The sequence below is a fragment of the Elephantulus edwardii genome, unplaced genomic scaffold (assembly GCF_000299155.1).
Source record: "Elephantulus edwardii isolate Elephantulus edwardi_28Jun2011 unplaced genomic scaffold, EleEdw1.0 scaffold00077, whole genome shotgun sequence".
Lineage (NCBI taxonomy): Eukaryota > Metazoa > Chordata > Mammalia > Macroscelidea > Macroscelididae > Elephantulus > Elephantulus edwardii.
The window spans coordinates 11,232,131-11,256,333 of NW_006399827.1; the positions used below are offsets into that span (position 1 = coordinate 11,232,131).

The window sequence follows — 24,203 nt, forward strand, 5'->3', positions numbered from 1 at the left end:
TCATGATATTGAATTATACTTGATAATAGTGCTCTGTCTCAGGATGAGAGGGCAATTTATCCATCCTGTAGGTTGTACAAAGAGACAAGTCAACCTTTAAAAATGTCCTTTTAAGGATCATGAGGCCATCTTAAATATTGCTGCCTGAATTTGTACTTTACACTGCTACCACATATTGTGATTTTGCAACTATTGACACTTCAGGTGGTGGTATAACTGATGGTTCTAAATAGTGGATGGTTTTCTAGGATAAAAATAAAACTGAAGGCGTTGGATTCCAGGTATGTGTAATTAATAAAGTCAGAAGACACAAGAATATTGTTGGTTTTAAACTTCTTGTGTTGAGATTGCATGTGTTCTCAATCTTTGTTGCACAGTAACACTTGTCCACCAACATTCATATGTTCAGCATATTTTCATAGAATGATCTCTGAAATTTTTAAGAAAGACTGTTTGTTAAGGAAATAAAACACTTCAAGTGTTCATGATTTCCATAATTTTAATAGTACATCAGCTCTATTTACTCATTATAGACTGTGACATAAATGAAAATAAACCATTAAGTTATTTTCATTAATTTTCCCCACAGGAAAACCTATCAGAATGATATATATTTATAGGAAAGCTTTCAATACATTCTTATATTAAATATAAATTACTCAAAATCTCTACTCAACTTCCAACTCTTCAAAAAATACAAGAATTCCCAGCAACAGTAGCAAAGTTCAACAGGACAACAATGAATGCTGGCGACGTTGTGGAGAAATTGGAACTCTTATTCATTGCTGGTAGGAATGTAATATGTACCAGCCAATATGGAAGGCAGTCTGGCACTTTCTCAAAAAGTTGGAAACAGACATACAATTTGACCAAGCAATTCCACTACTGGAAATACCCTAAAGAAACCAGAGCCACAAAAATAGATGTATACATAACCATGTTTATTGCTACATAATTCACAATAGAAAGAGATGGGAGCAATTCAAATCCTAAACAACAAACAAATGGATAGAAAAACGATGGTACATTCTCACAATGAAATATTATCCAGCACTGAAAAACAACAAACTCAGAAAGCATTGCACAGTATGGGAGAGCCTGGAGGGTATTATACAGAGTTAAATATCTCTGTCACAAAAGGACAAGTACTGCATAAGACTGCTGTAATATAGACAGGGGTGGGAGTGGGCAGAGAATAGGGAGAAAGTGGATAGATAACAAAACACTGCAATAGAACAGATGAGGGAAAGAACTAACTGTTCAAAAGGAATGTATGATTAGGAATTATACATATGACAACAATCTGAAACAAGGGATTCATTGCTGGGTGGGCTGAGGGAATGAGTAGGGGGGAGAGGAAAGAAAATGTGCAACAAAAGAAAAATCCAAAATTCTCAAACCAAAACAAAAAATACAAGAATGTATCATGACACTGTAATTAAGCGTCAGTGTTGTTGTTGTTGTTATATGCTGTCGAGTCACCTGCCACTCATATTGACCTTATGTACAACATCCCTAAACCCTGCTCTATCTTGTGCCAGTCTTACTGTCTCTGACACACCTACTTTCATGACCCCAGTCACTGAATCAATCCATCTCATTGAGAGTCTTCCTCTCCTGTACTGTCCCTCCACCCTTCCAAGCATGATGTCCCTCTCCAAGAACTGGTCCCTTCTTGTAACATGTCCAAATAATATGAGACAGCTTCAGAATCCTTGCCTTCAAGGAGCAGCCTGGTTTAACCCTCTCCAGGATGAACCCGTTCATTCTCTTATCATCAGTAGTTTATTATAGTGAATTAATTGCTCTTTAAGGTAAATTAAATGTTGTTGATTATTGTCACTTATTTACATGCTAGAGTTGTTGTTGTTGTTGTTGTTATGTGCTGTCGAGTCGCTTGCGACTCATAGCGACCCTGTGTACAACAGCCCTAAACTCCGCTCTGTCCTGTGCCAGTCGCACTGTCTCTGACACTCCCATCCCGATTATCCCAGTCACTGAATCAATCTACCTCATAGAGGGCCTTCCCCTCCTGTGCTGTCCCTCCACCCTCCCAAGCATGATGTCCCTCTCTAATGACCGGTCTCTCCTCACAACATGTCCAAAGTATGTTAGATGGAGCCTCCGAATCCTTGCCTCCAAGGAGCCACCCGGTTTAACCCTTTCCAGGACAAATCTGTTTGTTTTCCTAGCAGTCCATGGTATTCTCAATACTCTTCTCCAGCACCACAGCTCAAAGGCATCAATTCTCCTTCTATCCTCCTTGGTCATTGTCCAACTCTCTGATACATAACAAGTGATTGCGAAGACCACGGCCTGTATCAGACGCACCTTCGTCTCCAGAGAGACACCATTGCTCTTCAGTACTTTGGAGAGGTCCCTAACAGCAGACTTTCCCATGGCAATGCGCCTTTTAATTTCCTGGCTGCTGGTGCCAAGACTGTTGACTATGGAGCCAAGCAAACTAAAGCTGTGTACAATCTCAATCTCTTCACCATCCATCCTGATACTGCCAATTGGTCCAGTGGTGAGAATCTTTGTCTTCTTGACATTGAGCCTCAATCCATATTGTAGGCTGCAGTCCTTGACCTTCTGCAGCAGGCGCTTCAGGTCCTCTTCAGTTTCAGCAAGCAGGGTTAGTATATGGAAATTTCTATACCTGGAGTTGGAAATCTTTTCTAATGTTTTCCCATCATTTAGGTAAAATTCTGTCTCTCTGTTGCAGTCTCAGATTTTTCTTTTTTTTTTTTCTCTCTATATCTGTTTTTCTTTTGGACTTCACAACCCTTGGGAGGGTTGTGCTTGCCTTAGGATACTGAGTTCAATAGATAAGTCATACAGTATTAAGATAACAACACATTTTTGTGTTTCTTATTCTGTACCTAAATAGACTCTTTAGGGAAGATCCTTTTTCCAGTCACTTCTAGGTGTGGTCTCTTTATCTGAATCTTGGGGTGATGGAAAGAGCATGTGCTTCTTCAGTTGAGTAACCTTAGCAAACTACATTATTTCATCAAACCTCAATTTCCTAGACTGTGAAATGGAAATGATGATTAAAAAAAATCACACTACATGTATTTATTGTGAGACTCAAATGAGATGTAAATATTCTTGATAAGTGAAGATTTTATAGTTGTTAATTTTTAAGCCATAATTGTGTTATATTCTTTACCAGTTATAAACTTTATCTCTTAATACTCTATAATAATGAGAATTTTCTGTATCCTCACTGAAGAAAGATTTATTCCACAGATTTTTCACTCTCTTTGTTCTGTTTGCTGAATATCAGATTTTTCCAAGACCCTTAAGGAATTGTAGGGCCTATGTGAGTCCATAAAAGTCTCCTAAATGTTGTTTTCTATTGCTTTTGCTAGCCACGAATATATACTTCCTACCTTATTTTCTGACATCTTTCAGTCTAGCTCCAATTGTACTTGTTTTGTTTCCTAGCTTCTTATGTCACAGCTATTTAAATATCTTAATTAAGTACACTATGTTTGCCTCTTTCTTCCATTTGCTATTGGATTTTTTTTCATTAATTTTCCTTTCAACTGGTTAAAACAATCTATACCAAGTGGTTTCCATATTTTGAGAACTTTAAGACCCTGAGAATTTAAGATCTTTAATATGTGAAACATAATTGAAAGTGTTAGGATTAAATGCAAACTCAGATGGATGTCAACTGCAACCAAAAAAAGTTAAGGGATTATATAAGCTTGTCCCAAGAGATAGAGGAAAAGATATTGAAACCAAGTTCCCTGTTAGCATTAATTGCAGAACATTTCTTTCTAGCTGTCACAAATTGACTTTAATTATTGACTAATTCCCAAAAATTGAGAAAAAGATCAAGACTGGCACAAAACAAAACAAAAAAAAGACGCTAAAGGAAAAATAGTAATAAAGTTGTTAAATAAGGTCACAGAAACCCAGTGCCAAAGAGAAAGTTTCATTAGCTGATTTGGGATCAACAACCACTACACAGAAGAATACTAATCTGCTCAACTCTCCCCCAAGAATTTCCACCCTATTATACATTTGAGACAAAGTGTATATTTCTACACATATCTAAAGATGCACAGAACAGCAGTCTGTGAGTAAACTGAAATTAAAGATGGAATTTTACCATACTCAGCCTTCAAAGCTGCACTAAAGGCATTGGTAAAAAAAAAAGACCCCAGAAACTGATGAGATACCAGTTGAAAGATTCAGCTAACAGGCGAACCCCTGGTTGTGCACACCAGTCTGTGCCAGGAAATTTGGAGGACAACTGTTTGGCCAACTGACTGGAAGAGATTCATATATGTTCCTAATCTCAAAAAAGATTATCCAACAGAATATGGAAATTATCACACAATGCCTTTAATATCACATGCAAGCAAAATATTGCTGAAGATAATCCAAAAATAGCTAAAATAGTACAAAGAACAGAGAACTGCCAGAAGTTCAAGTAGGATTTAAATGAGGTCATGGCACCAGGGCCATCAATGCTGATATCAGATGTATCCTGGCTGAAAGCAGAGAATACAAGAAAATATTCATTTGTATTTTATTGACTATGTAAAGGGATTTGATTGTACGAATTATAACCAACTATGGCTAACATTAAGAAGATCAGGTCTTTCAACTCAACATTACTTAACAACAAGTATCCCAGACACTTAATTATGCTTATGAAACCTGTATCTAGATGAAGAAGTGGTTGTCTGAACAGAGCAAGGAACACTGCCTGGTTTAAAATAAGGGAAGGTGTACATCAGGGTTGTATCCTTTCTTCATACCTATTCAGTCTGTATGCTGAGCAAAACATCTGAGAAGCTTGACTCTATGAACAAGAATATGGCATCAGAATCAGAGGAAGACTTCTCAACAACCTGCATAATGCAGATAGCACAAGCTTGCTTGCTGAAAGTGAGGAGGACTTGAAACTCTTGGTGCAGAAGATCAAAGACTTCAGCCTTCAATATAGTTTGCCTCAACATCAAAAAGACAAAAATTCTCACCACTAAACTGATAAACCACATCATTATAAATGAGGAAAAGATTGAAATTGATGATTTCACCTTACTGGGATCCAAAATCAACACCCTGGGTACCAGCAGTCAAGAGATCAGGAGTCCTATTGCATTGAGTAAATGCACTGGCAAGGACTTCTCCAAAAAGCTGAGGAGCAGTGATATTAGTTTGAAGACTAAAGTGCACCTGATTCAAGCCATGGCCTTTTTAGTCACTTGCTATGGATCTGAGAGCTGGCCAATGAATAAGAATAACAGAAGAAGCAGTGATGCCTTTGAATTGTAGTGTTGGTGAAGAGTACTGAATATCCTATGGGCTGCCAAAAAAAAAACCCAAATATACATGTCTTGAGAAAAGTGAAGCCAGACTGCTCACTGGAGGCAAGGATGATGACACTTCATCTCACATACTTTTGTCATGTTACTAGGAGAGGCTATTCCTTGGAAAGGGACATCATGTTTGGAAAAGTAATGGGTCAGCAAAAGAGGGGATGACCCTCAGTGAGATGGATTGACACAGTGACTGTAGCAGTGGGCTCAAGTGTGTCAGAGATGATGAAGATGGTGCAGGGTAGGACAGGGTTCAGATCTGTTGTTCATAGGGTCACTGTGAGTCATACTCAACTCACCTAACTAACAACAACAGCAGCAGCCTTCAAATTTCTCTTCTCCAGCTTCATGCACTCACACCTCAGGTTCTTTAGCATGAGTATTTTAATAAAGAAGGAAGACGCTCAACAAGATAGAGTGACACAGTGGCTGCAACAGTGGGCTCAAACATAGCAGCATTTGTGAGGATGGTGCAGGACAAGGCAGTGTTTCATTCTGTTTATATAAAGTTGTTATAAGTTGAAACCAACTCAACAGAACCTAACAGCAGAAGTCTTCACCCTGCCTGTAATTTACCGCTGTAGCTGTCAGTTTCTAAACTAGAAGTGATCTTTCACCTTTTTAAACAAAATTTTTTTTAACTTAGCTTCCTGCGCTGCAATCCTGAAAGTGCACAGTTCGAATCCTCCATATGCTCCGCTGGAGAAGGAGGGGCAATCTCCTCTTGAGCTATTCAGATCCGATTCGGTGGCACACCACAAATTAAAAGTAAATAAATAAGTTTAAAAACTTGGCTTCAAAGAAAGGAGGAAGATGAATGAAGTCTACAATTTAATGTAGAAACAAGTTGAACAAAAGCTGTGTTTTAAAAATCATTGATTTTCTTTTCAGATTGATTTAACAAGAGACCTCGTCAACTGACTGTAATGAAGGTTAGTGGGACCTGGTTATACTGCAGTGGCTGCAGGTAGTGATGCCCTTTTAGCAATGGAAACGGGCCTCCTGTATTATTATTATTAGCCTTGTGTGTGGTGTTGCCAACTGATTTCTCCAATTCTCTTTCTTCAGTGGGCTAGAACACAGCTGGTTAAATAGGCCGTGACTCACATAAGCTCCTGTGTCTTTTTTATTGACTGCTTTATGGAAATGTATCACACTCCAAAGGGTCCCCATTGTTATTGCTGTGCATAGCTGACTGGGGAGTCATGTTTAGCACTGAGAGATGGAATCCTATTCTGTCATTTTTTGTGGCAAAGTTGGATTTGGGTGGGGTGCAAGGACTTAAAGAGTCTGCATGAGAAGAGAAATGATTGAAAATGTCTTCATCTTCATAGGCCATGGAAGTTGAGTGGCCATCAGTTCTGACAAACAAACTTCCATTGATCTTATTTTTATAGTTCCACATCCTTCAGTTAAGAGAATCTTTTCTTTACATTGGTTTTTCTGAGAGATTTAGTTAAGTGTAGTGATAGAGAGAGATTATGACACCAATGTAATTCTGTTTTGTGCTGATATAATGTGATATACCCTTGGGTTTATCCAAGAAGGCCATTTATTTCTAATAAACCTAAATCATTCCTTTTTTTCATTATGGTGATAATATCTTTTTTTCAAGAAATAGAGAAAAAGCCTCAATCTTTTTTTAATTGTATACTTAAATATAAATGATTTTGACTTAAAATAGCAAGTTTTACAAGTCTGTGAATTCATCCCATTGTTATTATCATCCTGCAAAGCATTTATATACTTTCTATTAATGGCTAAGTAGCTTTCTGCAAATTTATTCGTTTGCCAGTAATTGTGAATTCAGGCATACAGACACCTCCTGCCTCGTCACCCTACAATGTAGTTTATGTTATGCGTTCTCAGAACCAGCAGGACCTTGAGTTTATCATTAGGACCTTCCTTGAGCTTTTACTGAAAGAGAAAATAAGTTGATTTAAAAGTGGCTTCCAAGGTGGAAAAATTTATTTGAAGGCTCAAACTGATGAGACTGAGCTCAGAGTCAACCCTACATTGACAATCATTCTGTTATTGTACTTACCAAACAGTGCCTTGTCCATTATAGGCAACCAAGAGAAAGAAATTGATTTGATTTTTCAAAGCACAACCTTACCTTCAATTCCATTGTCCCACTTCTATAAGAGAAACCAGGGAAGAGAGTTGAGTGCATCAGTACAGATTTCCTGTAGTGAGTAAGAAAGCAAAATCACACATCTCACTGACTACATACAAAAACCCAGCCTATTAAAAACCTATCTCCAGCTATCTATTCGTCAGAATCCTATTGGTGAACAAACAAGAGGCAAAATTCAGCAATTCATTCAGAGCTTAATTTAACAAACCAAGTTTGGCTCTAAAGGCAAGAAGGTTGTGATGGTGCTGTCCCTAGTCTCCTGGAATTAGGAACTGGAGTGCCAGTATCTCTGCTGCATTGTCTTTGTTTTCTTGGTGGTGGCATTCTTGGGTTTCAGTTGGTGGGGAGAAAAAGCCTCACGCTGATAATGTACTGAAAGTAAATGAAATTAAATAAGCGAAGCAGTGCTCATCACTACTTCCTTCCCCCCTGGGTAATTCAATTCAAGCTCTCTCTCTGATGGTAACTCACAGGGGCTGTCTCTGTCACCCCGCTGGGGCCTGAAGTCTTAACATCTAAATAAAAGTTTCACTCAAGCATTTTTTATGCTCCTGCCAGCAGGATCAGTGAGCTGGTGTGGGCACATTAATGTAATATTCATACTCACAGACTCTCCCTGCACACAAGGCAATGTCTTCCCATTTTCATAATTATAGATGTTCCATAAAATGGCATTTAGATTTGCATTAAAAAAGGAGGTTTGAATTCTAATAAAATGTTTAACATGTCTTTTATGATTCCGATTCTTGGCATCTTTAACAAGAAGCCATTCATTCTCTCTTAAGTTTAATGAGACCTTAACAACAGAAAAAGAAAAAAAGGAAAGCAGGATAGAAAAAATGGAAACCCCATTCTATTTTCCTTAGAGCATTCTGTTTTCTCTTCTTTATCCCCTGTAATTTTCACTTCATTTTAGGCCTCTAAAAGCAGGTTTTTTACACAGATTCAGAGAGCATGAGTTCTAATCCACTAGCTGCTCCATGGGAGAAAAATGGACAGACTACTTCTGTGCGGTTTACTGCCTCTGAAAACCCAGTAGAAGGGCAGCTATAAATCAATTCCAACTTGATGGTACATAACATCAAAAAGAATGGGTTCTCTTCCAAAGGACCAGCCTTCTAGTCATACCAGCTCCTCAGTCCATCCTCAAATCCCTTCAGCAAAATCTGATCTTGTTTTCTTGGAAGATGTTTTCAAAAGAATATTAGTATTTTCTAAGAGATGTTAGAAAGAGTCCTAGAAAAAATTAATTCTCTTTGCTATTCAACTTGTGTGTGCACCCAGAGACCCATCTAGAAGGATTTATGGTACCCACAGTGTTTGCAACTGTAAAACACACAAATAAGAATGGTCCATGAACAAGGAAGTTAATGGTATGAGGATAAATTGGATAAAGAATCAGGCACATAGACATGCTAAAAAAATAAAGAGAAGGCCTTTTGATGTACATTTTTAAAGTTCAGTTGAAGCAACTTAGAAGCAAAAAAGTAATTTTAGCTGCCTTTTAAGTTGTGTTGAATATTTCTTTTAAACAAGGGGTAGGTGGTGAGCACTGACCAAAATGCCTACCACAGTCAGCCCTAAATAAATTATAATTCTTTTCTTTTATGAAGTGTTCAATAAACAGTTAAAACTTTATGTTCACTGCAAATACTCCTAATACTGTCTGAATGACCCAGTTGACTCATATACTATTATACTTTAATTTGTTTTATTTTCTAAAATTTTTCAGACAAAAGGAGATAGAATTTGAGCACAAAAAGCCAGAAATATAAAGATTCTGCTAGCTTATTCCCTTTACTTTCCCTAATTAAAAAAATGTGAAATTATACCTTTGATAGAGTTTTGGGGTTTTTGATTATTGTTAAATTTTCTTTTCTGAAGAGTAAACTCCTTCTTCAGTCCTTTGTCCCTCCCATCTGTAAAATGAATATCATCTGAGACAAGATGGATGAGGAGCTTGACTTCTCAGTAAAATTGTAGGTAATGAAACTAACTAAAAGCCAGGAATGTTGTTGGCAGCTTACAATCAAAGGCCAATGTCAGTTCCTGGTTCTTCTCTTTGTAAAGAAAGACACGTCCCATTCTTAGACTCTTTCCCACATTGAACAGACTAAGACTGGCAATTACTATCAAGTTCAACTTTGTATAAACTTAATAAATTTGTTTGTAAAAGGTGTCTTTTTTTTAGGGGGTTGCTTTTTAAAAAAAAAGTTCATGTGTTTACAGCGCCCTCTGAGGTGACTGTGTTTATTGTGAATCTGTCATTCATTAAAGTTTGTCTGCTTTGGTAGCTATTCGCGTTTTGAGTATTTGAATGTGAATTATCCAATTTGGAGTTTATATCCGCAACAAATTCTTTATTTGCTAGCATCCTTTTCTTGCCAATCAGTACATATTTAAACTAACTACCTTGCCACACCACATTTATGTATGTTTACTTAATTTTTAACAATTTTATCATTACATGTAGTTAGGAAGAAATAGTTATGTTTTCCAATCATATAGAGATTATGTTGTATTTACACAGTTATTCTTGTACACCTTCACTAATGTACATTAAAGTAGCCTTAATAGATGAAAGTTTTGCCAGATTTCAACAAGCATTTGCTTTTGTTTCTTTTAGGAATGGAAGACATACTAAGAGGAGCTCAAGAACTTGACAATATCATCAAGCAAGGATACTTGGAGAAAAAAAGCAAAGGTACAGATTAGACTCGTATCTCAGAACATTCCAGGAAGGAAAGGGAAATAAGGAGAAAGAGGAGTAACCTATCCAGTGCTTTCTCTGTTTAGCACTGTGGTAAGAAGGTATAAGGCAAAATCTAAAGAAAGAAAAGTATGATATTTGTAAATAGGCTAAAGAGAAATGGTACAAGATCTTCAGCATGCAGCCAGATTGATAACTTCCTCAGCTCAGAGACTGGCTCTGCCTTGCTCACCACCAGTGCTTGGCATACATTGTTGTTGTTGTTAGGAGCCATCAAGTGGAGTACAACTCATGGTGACCCTAGGAACAAAAGATCTGAACACTGTGCCATCCTCACACTTCCTGACACACAAGAGCCCAGTGCAATGTACCCAAAGTAGGTGAGGCAAAGCCTCACCATTCTTGCCTCCAAAGAGCACTCTGGCTGTACCCTCTCCAAGAGATATCTGTTTGTTCTTTTGGCCATCCATGGGATGTTCCTTCCTATTCTCCAGCACCATAGCTCAAAGGCATCAATTCTTCTGTCTGCCTTATTCACTGACCAACTCTCAGATGCATAGGAAGTGATGGGAAAGACCATGACCTGAATCAGACACACCTTAGTCGTCAAACTGACATCATTACTCCTCAATAATATGAAGAGGTCCCTAACTGCAGCTTTTCCCAGTGCAGTGCATCTCCTTATTTCCTGACTGCTGGTACCAAGGATGTTAATTGTGGATCCAAGCAAGACAAAGTTGTTAACAGTTTCAATCTCTTTCCCCATTCATCATGATGGGTAACATACATTGTTGTTATATGTCGTCATGTCGCCTACAACTCATAGCAACCCTATGTACAACATTCCTGAATTGCTCTATCCTGTGCCAATCTCACTGTCTCCGACACACCTACCCCCATTTCCCCAGTCACTGAATCAGTCCATCTCAAAGAGGATCTTTCTTTCCTACACTGTCCCTCCACCCTCCCAAGCATGACTTCCCTCTCCAAGGACTGGCCCCTCCTTGCAATATGTTCAAAATATGTGAGACGAATCTTCAGAATCCTTGCCTCCAAGGAGCAGCCTGCTTTACCTCTCTCCAAGACGAACTTAATCATTTTCTTAGCAGTCCATAATATATTAAATACTCTTCTCCAACACCACAGCTCAACATACATTAGGTATTTAATAAATAATTGTTGAATGAATGATGATATTTTTGCCTTGTCTCCCAGTATATTTCTATGAAGACTGAGATATTTTTCCAAGAGTATAATTTTTATCTCATATATAAGCAGCCTACTTTGAAATTTCAAATAAGCCCAGATACAGACCCTTAACTCAGTTGATTAGAATTGGAGTCCCAGATTTTACACTGACAAGTAAATTGACTTAACACAAAGGTAGCCTTTTTCACAGCCCTGACCTTGAGCATCATTTTTATTTGCCAAAACAAGATGTCATATACACGAACAGATATATGCAACCCATGTTCACTGTGGTATCATCATTTATAATTGCAAAGACATGGAAACAAAGTAAGTGCCCATCAATGGATGAATTAATAAATAAGCTATAAATAAACTAAATACAATAGGATATTATGCAACAGTAAAGGATAATGAAGAACTTATGAAACATCATATAACATGTCTGAACCCAGAGGTCACGAATCTTCTGGATTATTTTTATTTCACATGAGTTAAATAAGTTAGTCACAAAAGAACAAATATTTTTTTTAAAAAACCAATATTGTATGAACTACATTATAGAATGCAGGAGAAGCCTGGGAAATCTCCTCCTGGGTGATTTACTACCTCCAAAAACCTGCTGAAGGGTCAGCTTTGGTTCACTTCCAACTTGATGGCCACAATAGCAACAAATTATAAAAAGCTAAGCAAAAGTTTCCAGACAAAAAGGAACATTGATGGCTATCAGGAATGGAAGGAAAGGAGAAGGAGAGGAACAATCAGTAATTAGGCATAGATATATAATAAATTAGATAAAGGGGGAAGCAGCATACAATAAGACAGCTATCAGCACAATATTACTAAAGAAAGATATGAAGAGGTACACCCAACATACAACAAAAGTAAACATCATTACATACACAGTCCTGCATGATCCACGTAAACAAACAATCTACAACTGGATGCATGGACAGACAGGCAAAGTGATCATATACAGACAGATGAAAGGGACTACACCATGGCTATACCTGAGTTTGGCAGACAGTATTTTTACCTTCTTATTTGTATATACTATAAATATATCCATGTATATAATAAAGCTAATAGGAGGCAAAATTATGTATACATATTGATCACAGTGAAACACTGAGGGAATGATTTGCTGGTCCTAGGATTTCCCCAGAGTTTGAAACTACAACTAAACTCATTCCTGTGGCTCAACTCTCATCCAAACAACAGACAAGCCTACAAAGTGAGCATTACACCAGATAGGGCCTTACATCTTAGAAAAATTAGCCCTGTAGCATTTAAAGGGCAGCAGCTACCCAGAGATAAAGTTCATTAGGCAGGAAGGGTTGGATAAAGGATTCATGGAAATGAGAAGCATAGGGAGAAGTGGCATAATACAGCTATAATGTGAGTATTATCATTAATAACAAAATATGTATCGGTGGTTGACTAGAAAACCAATTTACTTTGTAAACTTCCACTCAGATCACAATTTTAAAAAATAAAGGTGATTCTTTTCTGGTTCCTGAGCATGATGAGTGGGTGTTCATGCTTTTGTATGACATGTGCCACCCTTAAAATTGTTATAATGTTGTCTCATTACCTCTCGGACATAAAAAGAAATTTTTTAATGTACATGGAGAATCTGGAAAATACCAGGTGAAATTCAAACCTGAATGCTAACTAGAGAGAACACTATGAGAGATCAGGCAATCCTCTTTAGAATTTGAACTTTTAACTGGGTGAGTTCTCTGGACACAGAGTCAATATGGAATAACCTGTGGGAGTCAAAGGGAGGGTTTTACAGTCCATTAATTTGGGAAATAAAACAGTAACAGGCTGGACAGTATGTTGTTGGATTTTACGGACTCTTCAGTTATTGTAGTTACCTGAATTTATGTCCCTGACTGCTGTTCCATTTAGATCATAGTTTCTTTGGATCAGAGTGGCAGAAGCGATGGTGTGTTGTCAGCAGAGGCTTCTTCTACTACTATGCTAATGAGAAAAGTAAGTGTTCTTCATTTGAACAGCAGCATCTCACTCCTGACGCAAGCACTTCGTAAATTTCAAGCACTTAGATCTCAAGGTCTTTAACTAACACCCATAAACAGACATGCTTGGCAAAGAAGCGAGAATGGGTAAGTAAATACTTTCTCATCCCCAAAAATTTAGACGTCAATTTTAAAAGTCTCTCTCTAATAAAACTTAAGATAGTGTGGTTAGATATCAAAGACTTATCTTTTGTATAACTAATAATGTTATCAAATTTTAAATGAAAGAGAATCAAAACTCTTTATAATCATTAATAACATTTTTAGGGGAAATCCCCTACAACTCTGAGAAATATTTAAACAACTGAATAATAGTCCAGAAATAGACCACTATGGTCCAGACTCCCTAAGCACTTGCTTTGAATGTTACCCTACTGACTACTGACTGGGAAGTAATCCAATGGATTTCCCTAGAGCCTTGGAATGTTGAGACCCAAATGGCTGTTGTGCCCCGGAGACACCCTTCAGCCAGATGGCAGCAGCAGCAGCAGCAAAGTGTTGACTCAGGCCAGAGGCAGCTTCTTAATGAGCTACGACTGACTCAGTCAGGCACAACACCATAAGTGTCATAAAGCTATCCTTAGAAGGCCTCCCATCCAAGTTTAATGCAGTTGCTTAGTTGTGAAAATAGAGGATATAAGTTAGCAATAGCTATGTATAAATACAAACTAGAATTATCATTGTACAAGGATGCAAAGTTTCAAATAGGCGATACCCTTCTGCAGAAATTGGACTGCCCCATGAGTAATTCTAAGAAGCAAACCAAATTAGAGCATAAGTTCTTGTGGGACTTTTTGCTTACTCTGACATTTTCACACAGAGGCCAATGATCCAGAGAGGAACCTTTTGTTTCCAATCATTTTCTGTTCCTTTCTCCCCCATTCTTGTTCCTCAAACTTCATAATCTTCCAGTGCTTGTCAAGAAGCCTTTTAGTCAGATATCTACCCAGTTGCCTTTGAATTTCCTGGCACTAAAACAGAAGAACTGCAGCTTTGCTACGTGACTTGGCATTCTTTAAAACTGCCTTACAGCTCTGTGGCAATTGTCTTCCCCTAATTCTCTTCCTAGGGAACTCTGGTGGCATGGTCTGGAGGAAGTTGCACAGTGGCCACACCACTCTGGCAGTTCAAATTTACCAGCAGCTCTGAGGGAGAAAAATGGGCAGTTTCTTCCCCATGCAATTTACAGTCTCTGTAGGAGGCTGGAGGGTCAACTGCGAGTCAGTTCCAGGTCAACAGCAATAAGTTTGAATGAGTTACCTCTCTGCCTACAACTGGTATCAGAGCCTTTCATCAAGATTCACCATCTTAGATTCCTCAAGAGCTTTTCCCACTTAGCTTAGAATGAAGAACCCTACTTGGAAATTATAGCAGAATAATACTAAAAACTAAAACTAAGTAACAAGTCTCCTATGTTCCCCTAGCCCACTTTAAAATCGAGCAACCGCAGTTTTTCTGAGTAGACATGCAAGAAAGCCAAGTGATTTGCATTTTTTATTTTAAATTAATATGATTCTCATGTTATTGTAAAAATATTCATCATTTCCCTTGCATTTCAATAAGTAGTAGGTGTATCTGGATATATAAAACCAGATACCACATCTGTTCATTCAGAATCATTTACTCACAGTGAGAGGGAGAGAGAGCGCAAGAGCAAGAGACTTGGGGACTTTTATTGACCATTTTGCTGTCAAGGTGAAATAAAATCTGGTGACCAAAGAAACAACAAAACACTTTAGTGGCCAGTTAGAACAAGGAGAGATACTTTAACAAAAAAGATTCTGGTGTCAAAAAGCACTGTTGCATGGCTCCCTTCTTGCCAGTTACTTCTTATTGTGCCCAGGACATTTCCTTACTAGGTATAGAGTGTTTGTGTATTTCTTTCCACTCAACCAGGTAAACGCAGAATGTTTTTCTTTTTCCTTTTCCCTTTTTTCAAAGATATTTACCCAACTGCCAGCCATCCTCATTATCACCGCCAAAAAGCACTTTTTAAGCAATCTGTTCTACATGATAAAGAGCACAGAGTTACCACCCGGACATTGTCGTTCCTCTTCCTTATTAATTCTGTTGCCTAAATCATACAATGATGATGACCCCAAATCCTTGAGAACCACCTCCCCTTTTCATATTTCTCATGTTTATTCTTTTTTAAAAGAATAATAGCATCGAATTTTCTCCTTTCCTTCAGTTAAAGTCTATTTTCATTTCATCTTTGTCCTTGTCATGTGAGGACACTCAACAGCACTCTGCTACTTCCCAATTTGACCTCTTAAAAGAAGATAAAATAATGCATTTTAAATTATACTCCCTCTAGCATAAATTCTCACCTGACTTGCAAGGGAGGGGAAGCCGTTTAGCCTAAATGCCATCTGGGGGCGAAGGAGGAGATCCCAGGAACTTTCAGGTCCCCTCACAGTGCTGTCCCGCCCCTCAAATGGGAGCTCTGCTGGCCCTGATAATAATGCCTCGGCTCTGTAATAGCTTTCAAGAGCCTCACGTTTACAGCTATGCTCTCCTGGCTGTAATAATTCCTTCTTTCTGTTATTATAGATCTCTTAACATTCTAATAAATTCTCTGTCTCTGTTGTACTCTTTTGGCAGAATAACCTTTCATGTTGCATTTCCCTAGCTTGGCAGTGATATCTGCCTTGCTGTCATAGTAGCCTCTTCTTAAGCCTCCCTAATAACCTTTCCTTGACTATTGTGGTTCCTCAGGGATGTAACAGCTGTTTCTGTGCTTTTATTTTACATACCAGAGAAGATGCCTTCCCTTAGCAGTTGCATCTCTCTAGGGATACAGGGAGTTTTCCTGTCTTGCAGGCAAGCAGCCCAAAGGGACCTTTCTCATTAAGGACTACAGTGTACGGATGGCCCCCCACCTGCGAAGAGATTCCAAGAAAGAATCCTGCTTTGAACTGACCTCACAAGATAAGCGCAGCTATGAGGTAGGATGAACTGAGGAGATGGTGATTCTCATTAGTGTTGCATGTGAGCTATGGTTGCTATGCTGGGTTCCATCCTTTCTTTGTTACCTGCTCATTTCCTACCAGTGAAGAACCTCTTGCCTGGCAGGTCCTCTCCTTTGCTGAGACATGCCTTTCTTCTCCTGTCTGTTGCCACTGTCATTCTAGATACTGACTTTACTTAGCTTCCATCTTTTTCTCCCTCCCCTTTGGAGTCTTACCCCATAGGTGAACATGCTGCCTGTTACAGCACACAATCTAGTTTCTTATTCAGCATCTCTAATTCCATGGCTTTTATTCTCATTCTCTTTTTCAACTAATCATCTTTCCATGAAATCCAGAAAAAGAAAAATTTAGCTGTAGACTATAAAATTATTCATTTTCTCATGTTCACCTTGTCATCCAAAATAACTTTCTTTTATCTATTTATGTATAGATGCATTGCATAAATCTGAAAGAATTTCTGAGATATTGATGACAGTAGTTACTGAGGAGTAATGATATTAATTGAGGGACTAGAGGGAGGAGAAAGAAAGAGGAAATACCTATTCTTCATTGCATTCCGCGCTATGCATTTTGTATTGTCACCTCATGGATTTATACCTATTTTTAAAGACTTTAAAACAATAAGAATCTCTGGCTATATGAATAAATTAATTTTCACCAAAAATATGTTTATATATGCATGTGTGTGTATACATACATATATATTCTTTCCTTCCTATTAAAACCATGCAAAAATTAATTAATAGTAATCATGCAAATAGCCCTTTAGACTCTACAGATTTTTCTCAGCACCTTTGACTCTTCAAATTTTTCTCTGTATTCACATTTGCATGTTTCTACAGTATCTTATCTTTATTTTAATAAGGTGACCTAGGTCTTCCTTAAGCAATTTTTTTTTCACTTTTCTGGATTCCATTATAGATATACACAATATAGATATCAGTATTGATCATGTTGCTAAGTTATTTTTATTATTAAATCCTGATTGTGCTTCATTCAGATAAAAACTTTAACTTTCCTAAATTTTTTAGGATGATAAAATTTTAGGATGATATTGCCCATAGCAAGTTGCACAGCTTACCCTAAACTAATTTTCTTAGAATTTTTAATAGAAATGTGGTTTTTTTTATCAATGAAGAATAATGATGTATATTAATAATTATTAAGCAGGTAGCTACATTTCTTATACAGAAAGTCTCTTTCTCTTGTCCTGATGACCAGATGATTAGAATTCTTTTTAATAACAGTTATTTTAAGTTAATTCATTTAAAATAAAAGAATAACTAATATTTGATGCTTGACTAGCTTGTTTTGTGAATCAAAATGTAGAGTTTGTTTACTTCTCCTTTTCTTTGGCCCATTGAATCCAAATCATTACCATGGTCTATAGATTCTTCCCCTGCAATATCGTTTGGATCTTTCTTGTCTTATTTATCCCCACAGCTATCACAATAGTTAAGTATCACTTCACCCAGAAGACTATTTAAACAGCCTTCTGTCTCCAATTTCTTTCTGTTCCAAGCTCTTCTATACATGACTCTTGACATAGCCCCTACTCCTTTCACTAAAATTTACAGTAGCTTGCTGTTGTCTACATTTTTAATCTGAACTCCCACTACTTAGAACCCTTCTATAAACTCTTTTCTGACCCTCAACTCCCTAGCTTTATCTGTTATTCTCTAGTCAAGCAAATCTACCTACCTTCTCCATGCATGATGTTTTATTGCCTATTCCTTTGTACGTGGTTGTCCCTACCTGAAATACTCAACTACCTCCCTTGGTCAGTTTCCACCAGCTCTTTTCAATCCAACCAGATCACTATTACTTCAAAATCCTTTGACTTACTCCAGGCAGAAGTGTTCCTGCATCCTATCACCATTCATTGTTATCAAATGTGCCTACTTTGTCATGTTCCCATTTTTATATATGTATGTAATTTGCACAACTGATGTATTATTCTTTGAATCTGGTAACTTTAGTTTGGTTTTGTTGTTTCTATAAACCTTTCTCAAAATACATGCTAATGAATGAATGGATAATCAAATGAATGAGTGCATATAGACATGATTGTTTAGACATAATACAACTCAAATAGTTGTCATCTCTAAATGTACAAAATTGCTGAAGAAAAAATTCTTTAAAGGAAACATGTTTAGACTTTTTCTAAACATTAAGCTGGCAGAGAACTCTGAATTTTAAATTTTGTTCTGAAACTCAACCCACATCTTCTCCTTACACTTGTCAGTATTCATAGAAATATTAGTGACAATAATAAATTAACTTGCTAATGTTTCTCTAGTTTACAGCTTCTAATCCAGCTGAAGCCAGAGACTGGGTGGATCAAATAAGCTTCTTGCTAAAGGGTAAATATTATCATAAGAAAAAATTCTTGAGTAAATTTGTAGTTGAAAATTATGTTGCACAAATATCATATACAAGCTTTGATTTTTTTTGTGCCGTTTCTTTCTTCCAACTTCCCCACGACATCTCCCATATTATAACAATGAATAATAGCATGTATGAATCAGAAGGTAAAAAAAAAAATCATCAACCTGCAGATGACCTCTGATATAATTCCAGCTCATCCACCTACCTACAGGCAAGACTGTAATATCTGTAATCACTAAAATATAATATTCTGGAAACCAGCTGAGTCTAATTCAGTGTCTATTAACCCCTTGTATTCTGGAAAGGAAATTCCTTATATTTTAAGTCATCCATCTGTAAGTTAGGTCCAAAATTGTCTTGTTATAGTCTTGATAGAAAGATAAGCAATTTTGGTGGCCTTCATGGACATTGGATATTAAATAAAAACTGCTACTTTCCAGCCACAAGAAAATGTTCCTTGCTTTGATGTAGGTGGGAAAAGTCTTACCTGATGATGTTGAATGACTGCTCTTAGAGTACCCTCTGCTGGCCAGTCTGCAGGCACAGCAGTGGCCATGGCCAAAGAAGCATTGTCTAGGAATAGTGTGGCCAGGGAAAAGTTGACAACCTTGCATCTGTCACTCATATTCCATTCTGACAGAACCCTGCCTCCGCAGAAAGGTGGAAACATAATTTTTTACATAACTCAAGACCTAAAGAGAAGATGTCATCCTAAGAACACCAAACCTCTTGAACTCGGTTTTCTGTTTTGTTGTAAGATTTTACTTTTATATAGATAAAAAGTGAAAAAAGAGCTCCACAGCTTTAATTACAAGAATTGCCTATTTTACTCAATAATGTTTTGCTATCACAAAAACAAACTATTGCATTTACCAAGAGCATCACATATAATGGACTAAAGCTAGGCAAACATGAACATTGATGGCAAGACTACAGGGTACACTCTCATCTAGGTGCCTTGGATTTATGCGTGTAATATACCCCTAAGTGTGTAAACCTCAATAAAACTCAAAGCAGCTTTATTGAGCTGTACCCTGTGGTACTTTCAGAATCCTGCATTGAAGAAATTATTCATTTCTTTTTATTTTTAAACAAACAAAATAATAACATATGGTTTAAGCCACCAATGTATCTCTGATCCTTGCCTTATATGAGGTGACATCAGTATTCAGATGAAAATTGTTGCAAAATCTTTATTAAAAGCCTAATCAAGTCAAACAGTTTTATTGTATTTTGAAATGAGCATTGGATGTCTCTATATCCTTTCTTTCCCCAGAGTATGCTGACTATACTCGCCCATCCTGCGGAGGCCCCTCTGCAGGGTTTCAGAGAGCACTCTGTACTGCACATCAGAGGATGAACCTTCCCAGTTCCCCATTAAAACAGAAAACCAATCTCCCTCCTCTTCCTTGGTGCTCCCCAGTGCTGTTATGGCTTAACATCCTCTATGCAGTGACCCACTTTAAGGTCAGCCACACTGTATAGTTGCAAAAAGACATTGTAACTACCTCATTCAGCCTTTCTATTTTGTTTTGTATTACAGTTCTGTTTTTCTTCACTTTCTTACCTTCTTCTACTTTTGCCCAGTTCTCTCCTTACAAACAAATTTGTGTGAAACTCTGGGATGAGACCATTGAGGAAATGGGCTTCTGACAGTTCAGATACCTACCAGAGTCACCATGCTTCCCCCTGCTCTGCACCCTGGAGACCTACAGGCTATCACTCTCTCTCCCAGTTTTCTACTTGACGAGCAGTGCATGGCACGTTGGCATTTCCTTTTCTGGCCTAATTTCCCCCCTTCACCTCTCGTTCTCATTCACATACGCATACTTTTCAGAGCTGCTTCATCCTGATCAAGTTTTATTGCAAGCAAGGATTTATGTTGATGGTTTAAACCTAACACAGTGCTAGTCTGGCCTTTTCTGTAGATTTCTTGCCACCAAGGCCCACATTAGAAATAACAGCACTTAACCTAGTATTTCATTTTCTTTTGACATGCTTTATTCTCATCCCTCCTCCTGCTTCTCCCTCTTGCCTTTCCTGCCTTTTTCTTTGCTTTATATCTGCTTTTGGTTCATTCTTATCTTTGCCTTGGCAGATCTGAGTTCCTTAACGATTCCATATGAAGATGAGGAAGAAGAAGAAGAGCAGGAAGAAGAAATGTATGATGATATTGATGGTTTGGGCACCCCAAATTCTGGTTCACAACGCAGACCTATTCTTTTACCTGGGAATATGGGAATAAAAGAGGCTTCCGAGGAGAAACGGGAAGAAGATATTTATGAAGTCTTGCCAGGTGAGAAATCTCATCTTCTAATTGTCTTCTGCTATTTTCAGAAACTCTTGACCTGATGGAACAATGTAACTTTGAAAGCCTCAAAGTAAGCCAAAACTAACTGTCACCTTCTGAAGGAAAGAATATAGGAAAGCTTCAGGTGACTCCCTGTGACTCCCTGCACAGAAGCTCTTCCTGGCTCTAGGAGCTGGGTGAATGTGATTAATGGATATGTTTCATCTCTGCCCTGTAATAGTTTACATTATATGGACATGGTTAAAAAGTCTTATTGATGATCTTCATGAGTTTGGAATGAGCCATCCAAAGTCTCTAGTTTTAACTTCCTGTTTGTATAATTGTAAGAATAATGGGCAGTTGATCTCAGGTTATTAAAGATATCAAAAGTCTGTAGGAATATACATAAACCCTGATAGCCTTTTCAATAATACAGTAAAGCTCTGGCAAAGCACAGTTTGTTATTACCTTTTGAGATATCCCAAAAATGAAATCACATCTCTGAAAAATGAGTCTCACATATTTTCTCTGCCCACCACAACAGTAGATCTACTTGAATGATTTTTTTCCAGAAGCATAATAAATGGTATCTCAAAAAAACGTATAGCCATCAGTTCTTCTTCATAGCCACTCCTTGTGGGATAACAGCAGCTGGTGAATGGTGCAAAGCACAGTGGGGATCAGACAGTGGAAAACCAAAGCCTGAGACTTTTAATTGTAAGGTAGTTTAGACCACAGGAATGCTGAATCTTCAAGTCCATTCAGAAAGATCATTCCTGTGGAAATTTGCCAGAAGTTCAGTGCTCTGCTGAGAAATTCAAGTTAAGCCTAAATTTATGGCAATTTAAACCTCAATCCCAAATGAACTTAGAAACTAAGGTGAATCCAGCACTCAAACCCCTGAAGACAGGGCTGGTTGCTAAATAACATAGTCAGGAAGGAACTGGCACTTCAAGACTTCCTAAAGAGAGGATCTAACCTTCTAAAAGGTGCACTTCTACTCTTCCCTAGAGGATATGACACATCATTGCATCTTGAATCAAGGATTAGGGCTCCTTCTGGTGTCCACACATCTCTTTCCCTGCTGGGCCTCCAGCTACCACCCACCCAACCACCTCAAGGATAGCCTGCTTTTTCTCTTGGCACTTAAGCCTCTGCCAGTCCTGACTTCCTCAGTCTTTTTGTTGTGTTTTATTATGTAAATGATATCTTGGTTGAGGTCGAGCCATTTCTTGTGTCTAAAGTTAAAAAAAAATGATAATTTCCTCAGCAAGTCATCGTCGTTAATGAAGTTTTACAAAAACAGATACAACCAAAGGAAAATAAAATTTCACAGGTGATAAATTTTTCCAATTTCCCTGGCAGAATTCGATAGGATTGTTAAATTAAGAGTGAAGGTGTCTGTTAGAAAGCAACGAGCAGTGATGGGTAATTTTATAGAGTGGAAAATTGAATCAAATTGCTACATTAAAACACAGCTCCTCTGAGAATCTTCTCTTTCACAGTCTGCTCCATTGCAACAGCAGGGTGCAGAAATGGATCTAATTCACAACACTCTCTAAAAGGAGATGCACTCCCCAACTTGACCAGAATCTTCTTAGCAATCTCTCATTCAGCTCTCTCCTGCCCAGGCTTGGGGAAGTATTCAGGTGACAATCCACTTTGGGTTATAGCTGTGGAAGAGTGCTCTGGGGAAACCCAACGGAACTTTACAGCCTTCTGGGGAGAAGAAGGTGGGGGGAAGCCTTTTCCTTCACCACTTTTAGTCCTTAAAGGAACTGGAGTGCAGATACTCAGAGACACATAGCAAAAGGAGAATAAAGGGCAAGAGACTTCTCAGAAAATAAGATCATTTGATACCATCTCTTCAACCCAGTTGGCATGTTGGAGTGGACACAAAAGCATGTAGTCTAGTCTACTTCCTTGGAAATAGCCACTAACCCTGTGTCCACAGCTGTCCATTAGAGGTGAGGAAAGTCATACAATAGGGAAGACAACTTCTCTTCCTGCAGGTTTACAAAACAATGCTCTGTCCACCCCACAGGTTCTTCTTTCAAAGCTTCTATCCATCACAGCTTTTAGAGACAGCACTGGCAATCCATTTAATTATAATGTGAATATTTCTGCCGTAAGTCTTTATCAACCCACTTCCCATCCACTCCATTTATTTCTTCAGAAATTGCTTTTAGAGTCTTGCATGTACTACATCACAAGTCTTAGGGGAACTGAGAGGAAAACTGTAAAGGAATCTAACATCTATCCCTTTGCCCCATCTCACAAGACTATCTGCCACGTAGCAGCAGGTAAGAGAAAGCATGATAACACAGGTAGAAGTGTTAAGCCTAAATCAGGATTAATCTGCTCTGCCATTCTCCACCTGTGAGACCTGGAGCACGTTGTTTTTCCTACTTTTGCCTGATTTTCCCACCTGTAAAATGGGACTAATAATAGTAGCTATCTTAGAAGGGTGCTGTGAGGAATCTAGAACTGGTGCAGGAAGGGCACTTAGAATTTGTGTTCTGGCATAGAGTGAGCATAAATTAATTAGGTGGTGGTTAAATAGATAACATTACCTTGTTGGAGATTTAGAGAATGACTAGGACTCTGATCCTCCCAATTAGACCTGAGACAGTTGCGTTAAACATTTTCAGCTCTGTGTATGAAGCAGGTGAAATTGAAAATCCTGAGCAGATGGTTGTGGAACACTCCTTCTGCTCAGGCCCATTTTTACTGTGAAGCCAGGTGCTGGGTGGAGGGACAGCCTACAATAATGTGGGACTAACATTGCGTACCCATCAACATGTCAAATGACTCAGGTCAACGTTTGTTTTATTAGAACAGGTAAATGTGTTTTGTGGAAACTATTTACCGTTGATGGTTCTACTGATCTTTCTTTGGGCCAGGGCCCACACAAGCCCTCATTGGATCTACCAGGAAGCCCATGTAAGCGAGATCTCTCTTGAAAAGTGCCTGTGAGACATATAAAGTCAATAATTTTTTTTTACCTAATCAAGATAATGTATGGGTCATCAAATTAAACCCACTGCATCACATTAATCATGAGGTAATTACCATTTGCTACGTAGCTAGCACTCTCCTCCTGGTGAGGGGAAACCAGAGCACTTGAGGTTTTC

General features: G+C 38.0%; 1 protein-coding gene across 1 annotated transcript in view; it reads left to right on the forward strand.

Moving 5' to 3' along the window:
- SKAP1 (src kinase associated phosphoprotein 1) overlaps positions 1 to 24,203 on the forward strand; it is a 389,237-nt gene that overhangs the window by 325,981 nt on the left and 39,053 nt on the right. Inside the window, exons 6-10 of the mRNA XM_006889464.1 lie at positions 10,106 to 10,183; positions 13,292 to 13,375; positions 16,243 to 16,367; positions 18,691 to 18,754; positions 20,878 to 21,075. Coding sequence (XP_006889526.1) covers positions 10,106 to 10,183; positions 13,292 to 13,375; positions 16,243 to 16,367; positions 18,691 to 18,754; positions 20,878 to 21,075 — 549 coding nt within the window. The remainder of the gene's footprint in view (positions 1 to 10,105; positions 10,184 to 13,291; positions 13,376 to 16,242; positions 16,368 to 18,690; positions 18,755 to 20,877; positions 21,076 to 24,203) is intronic.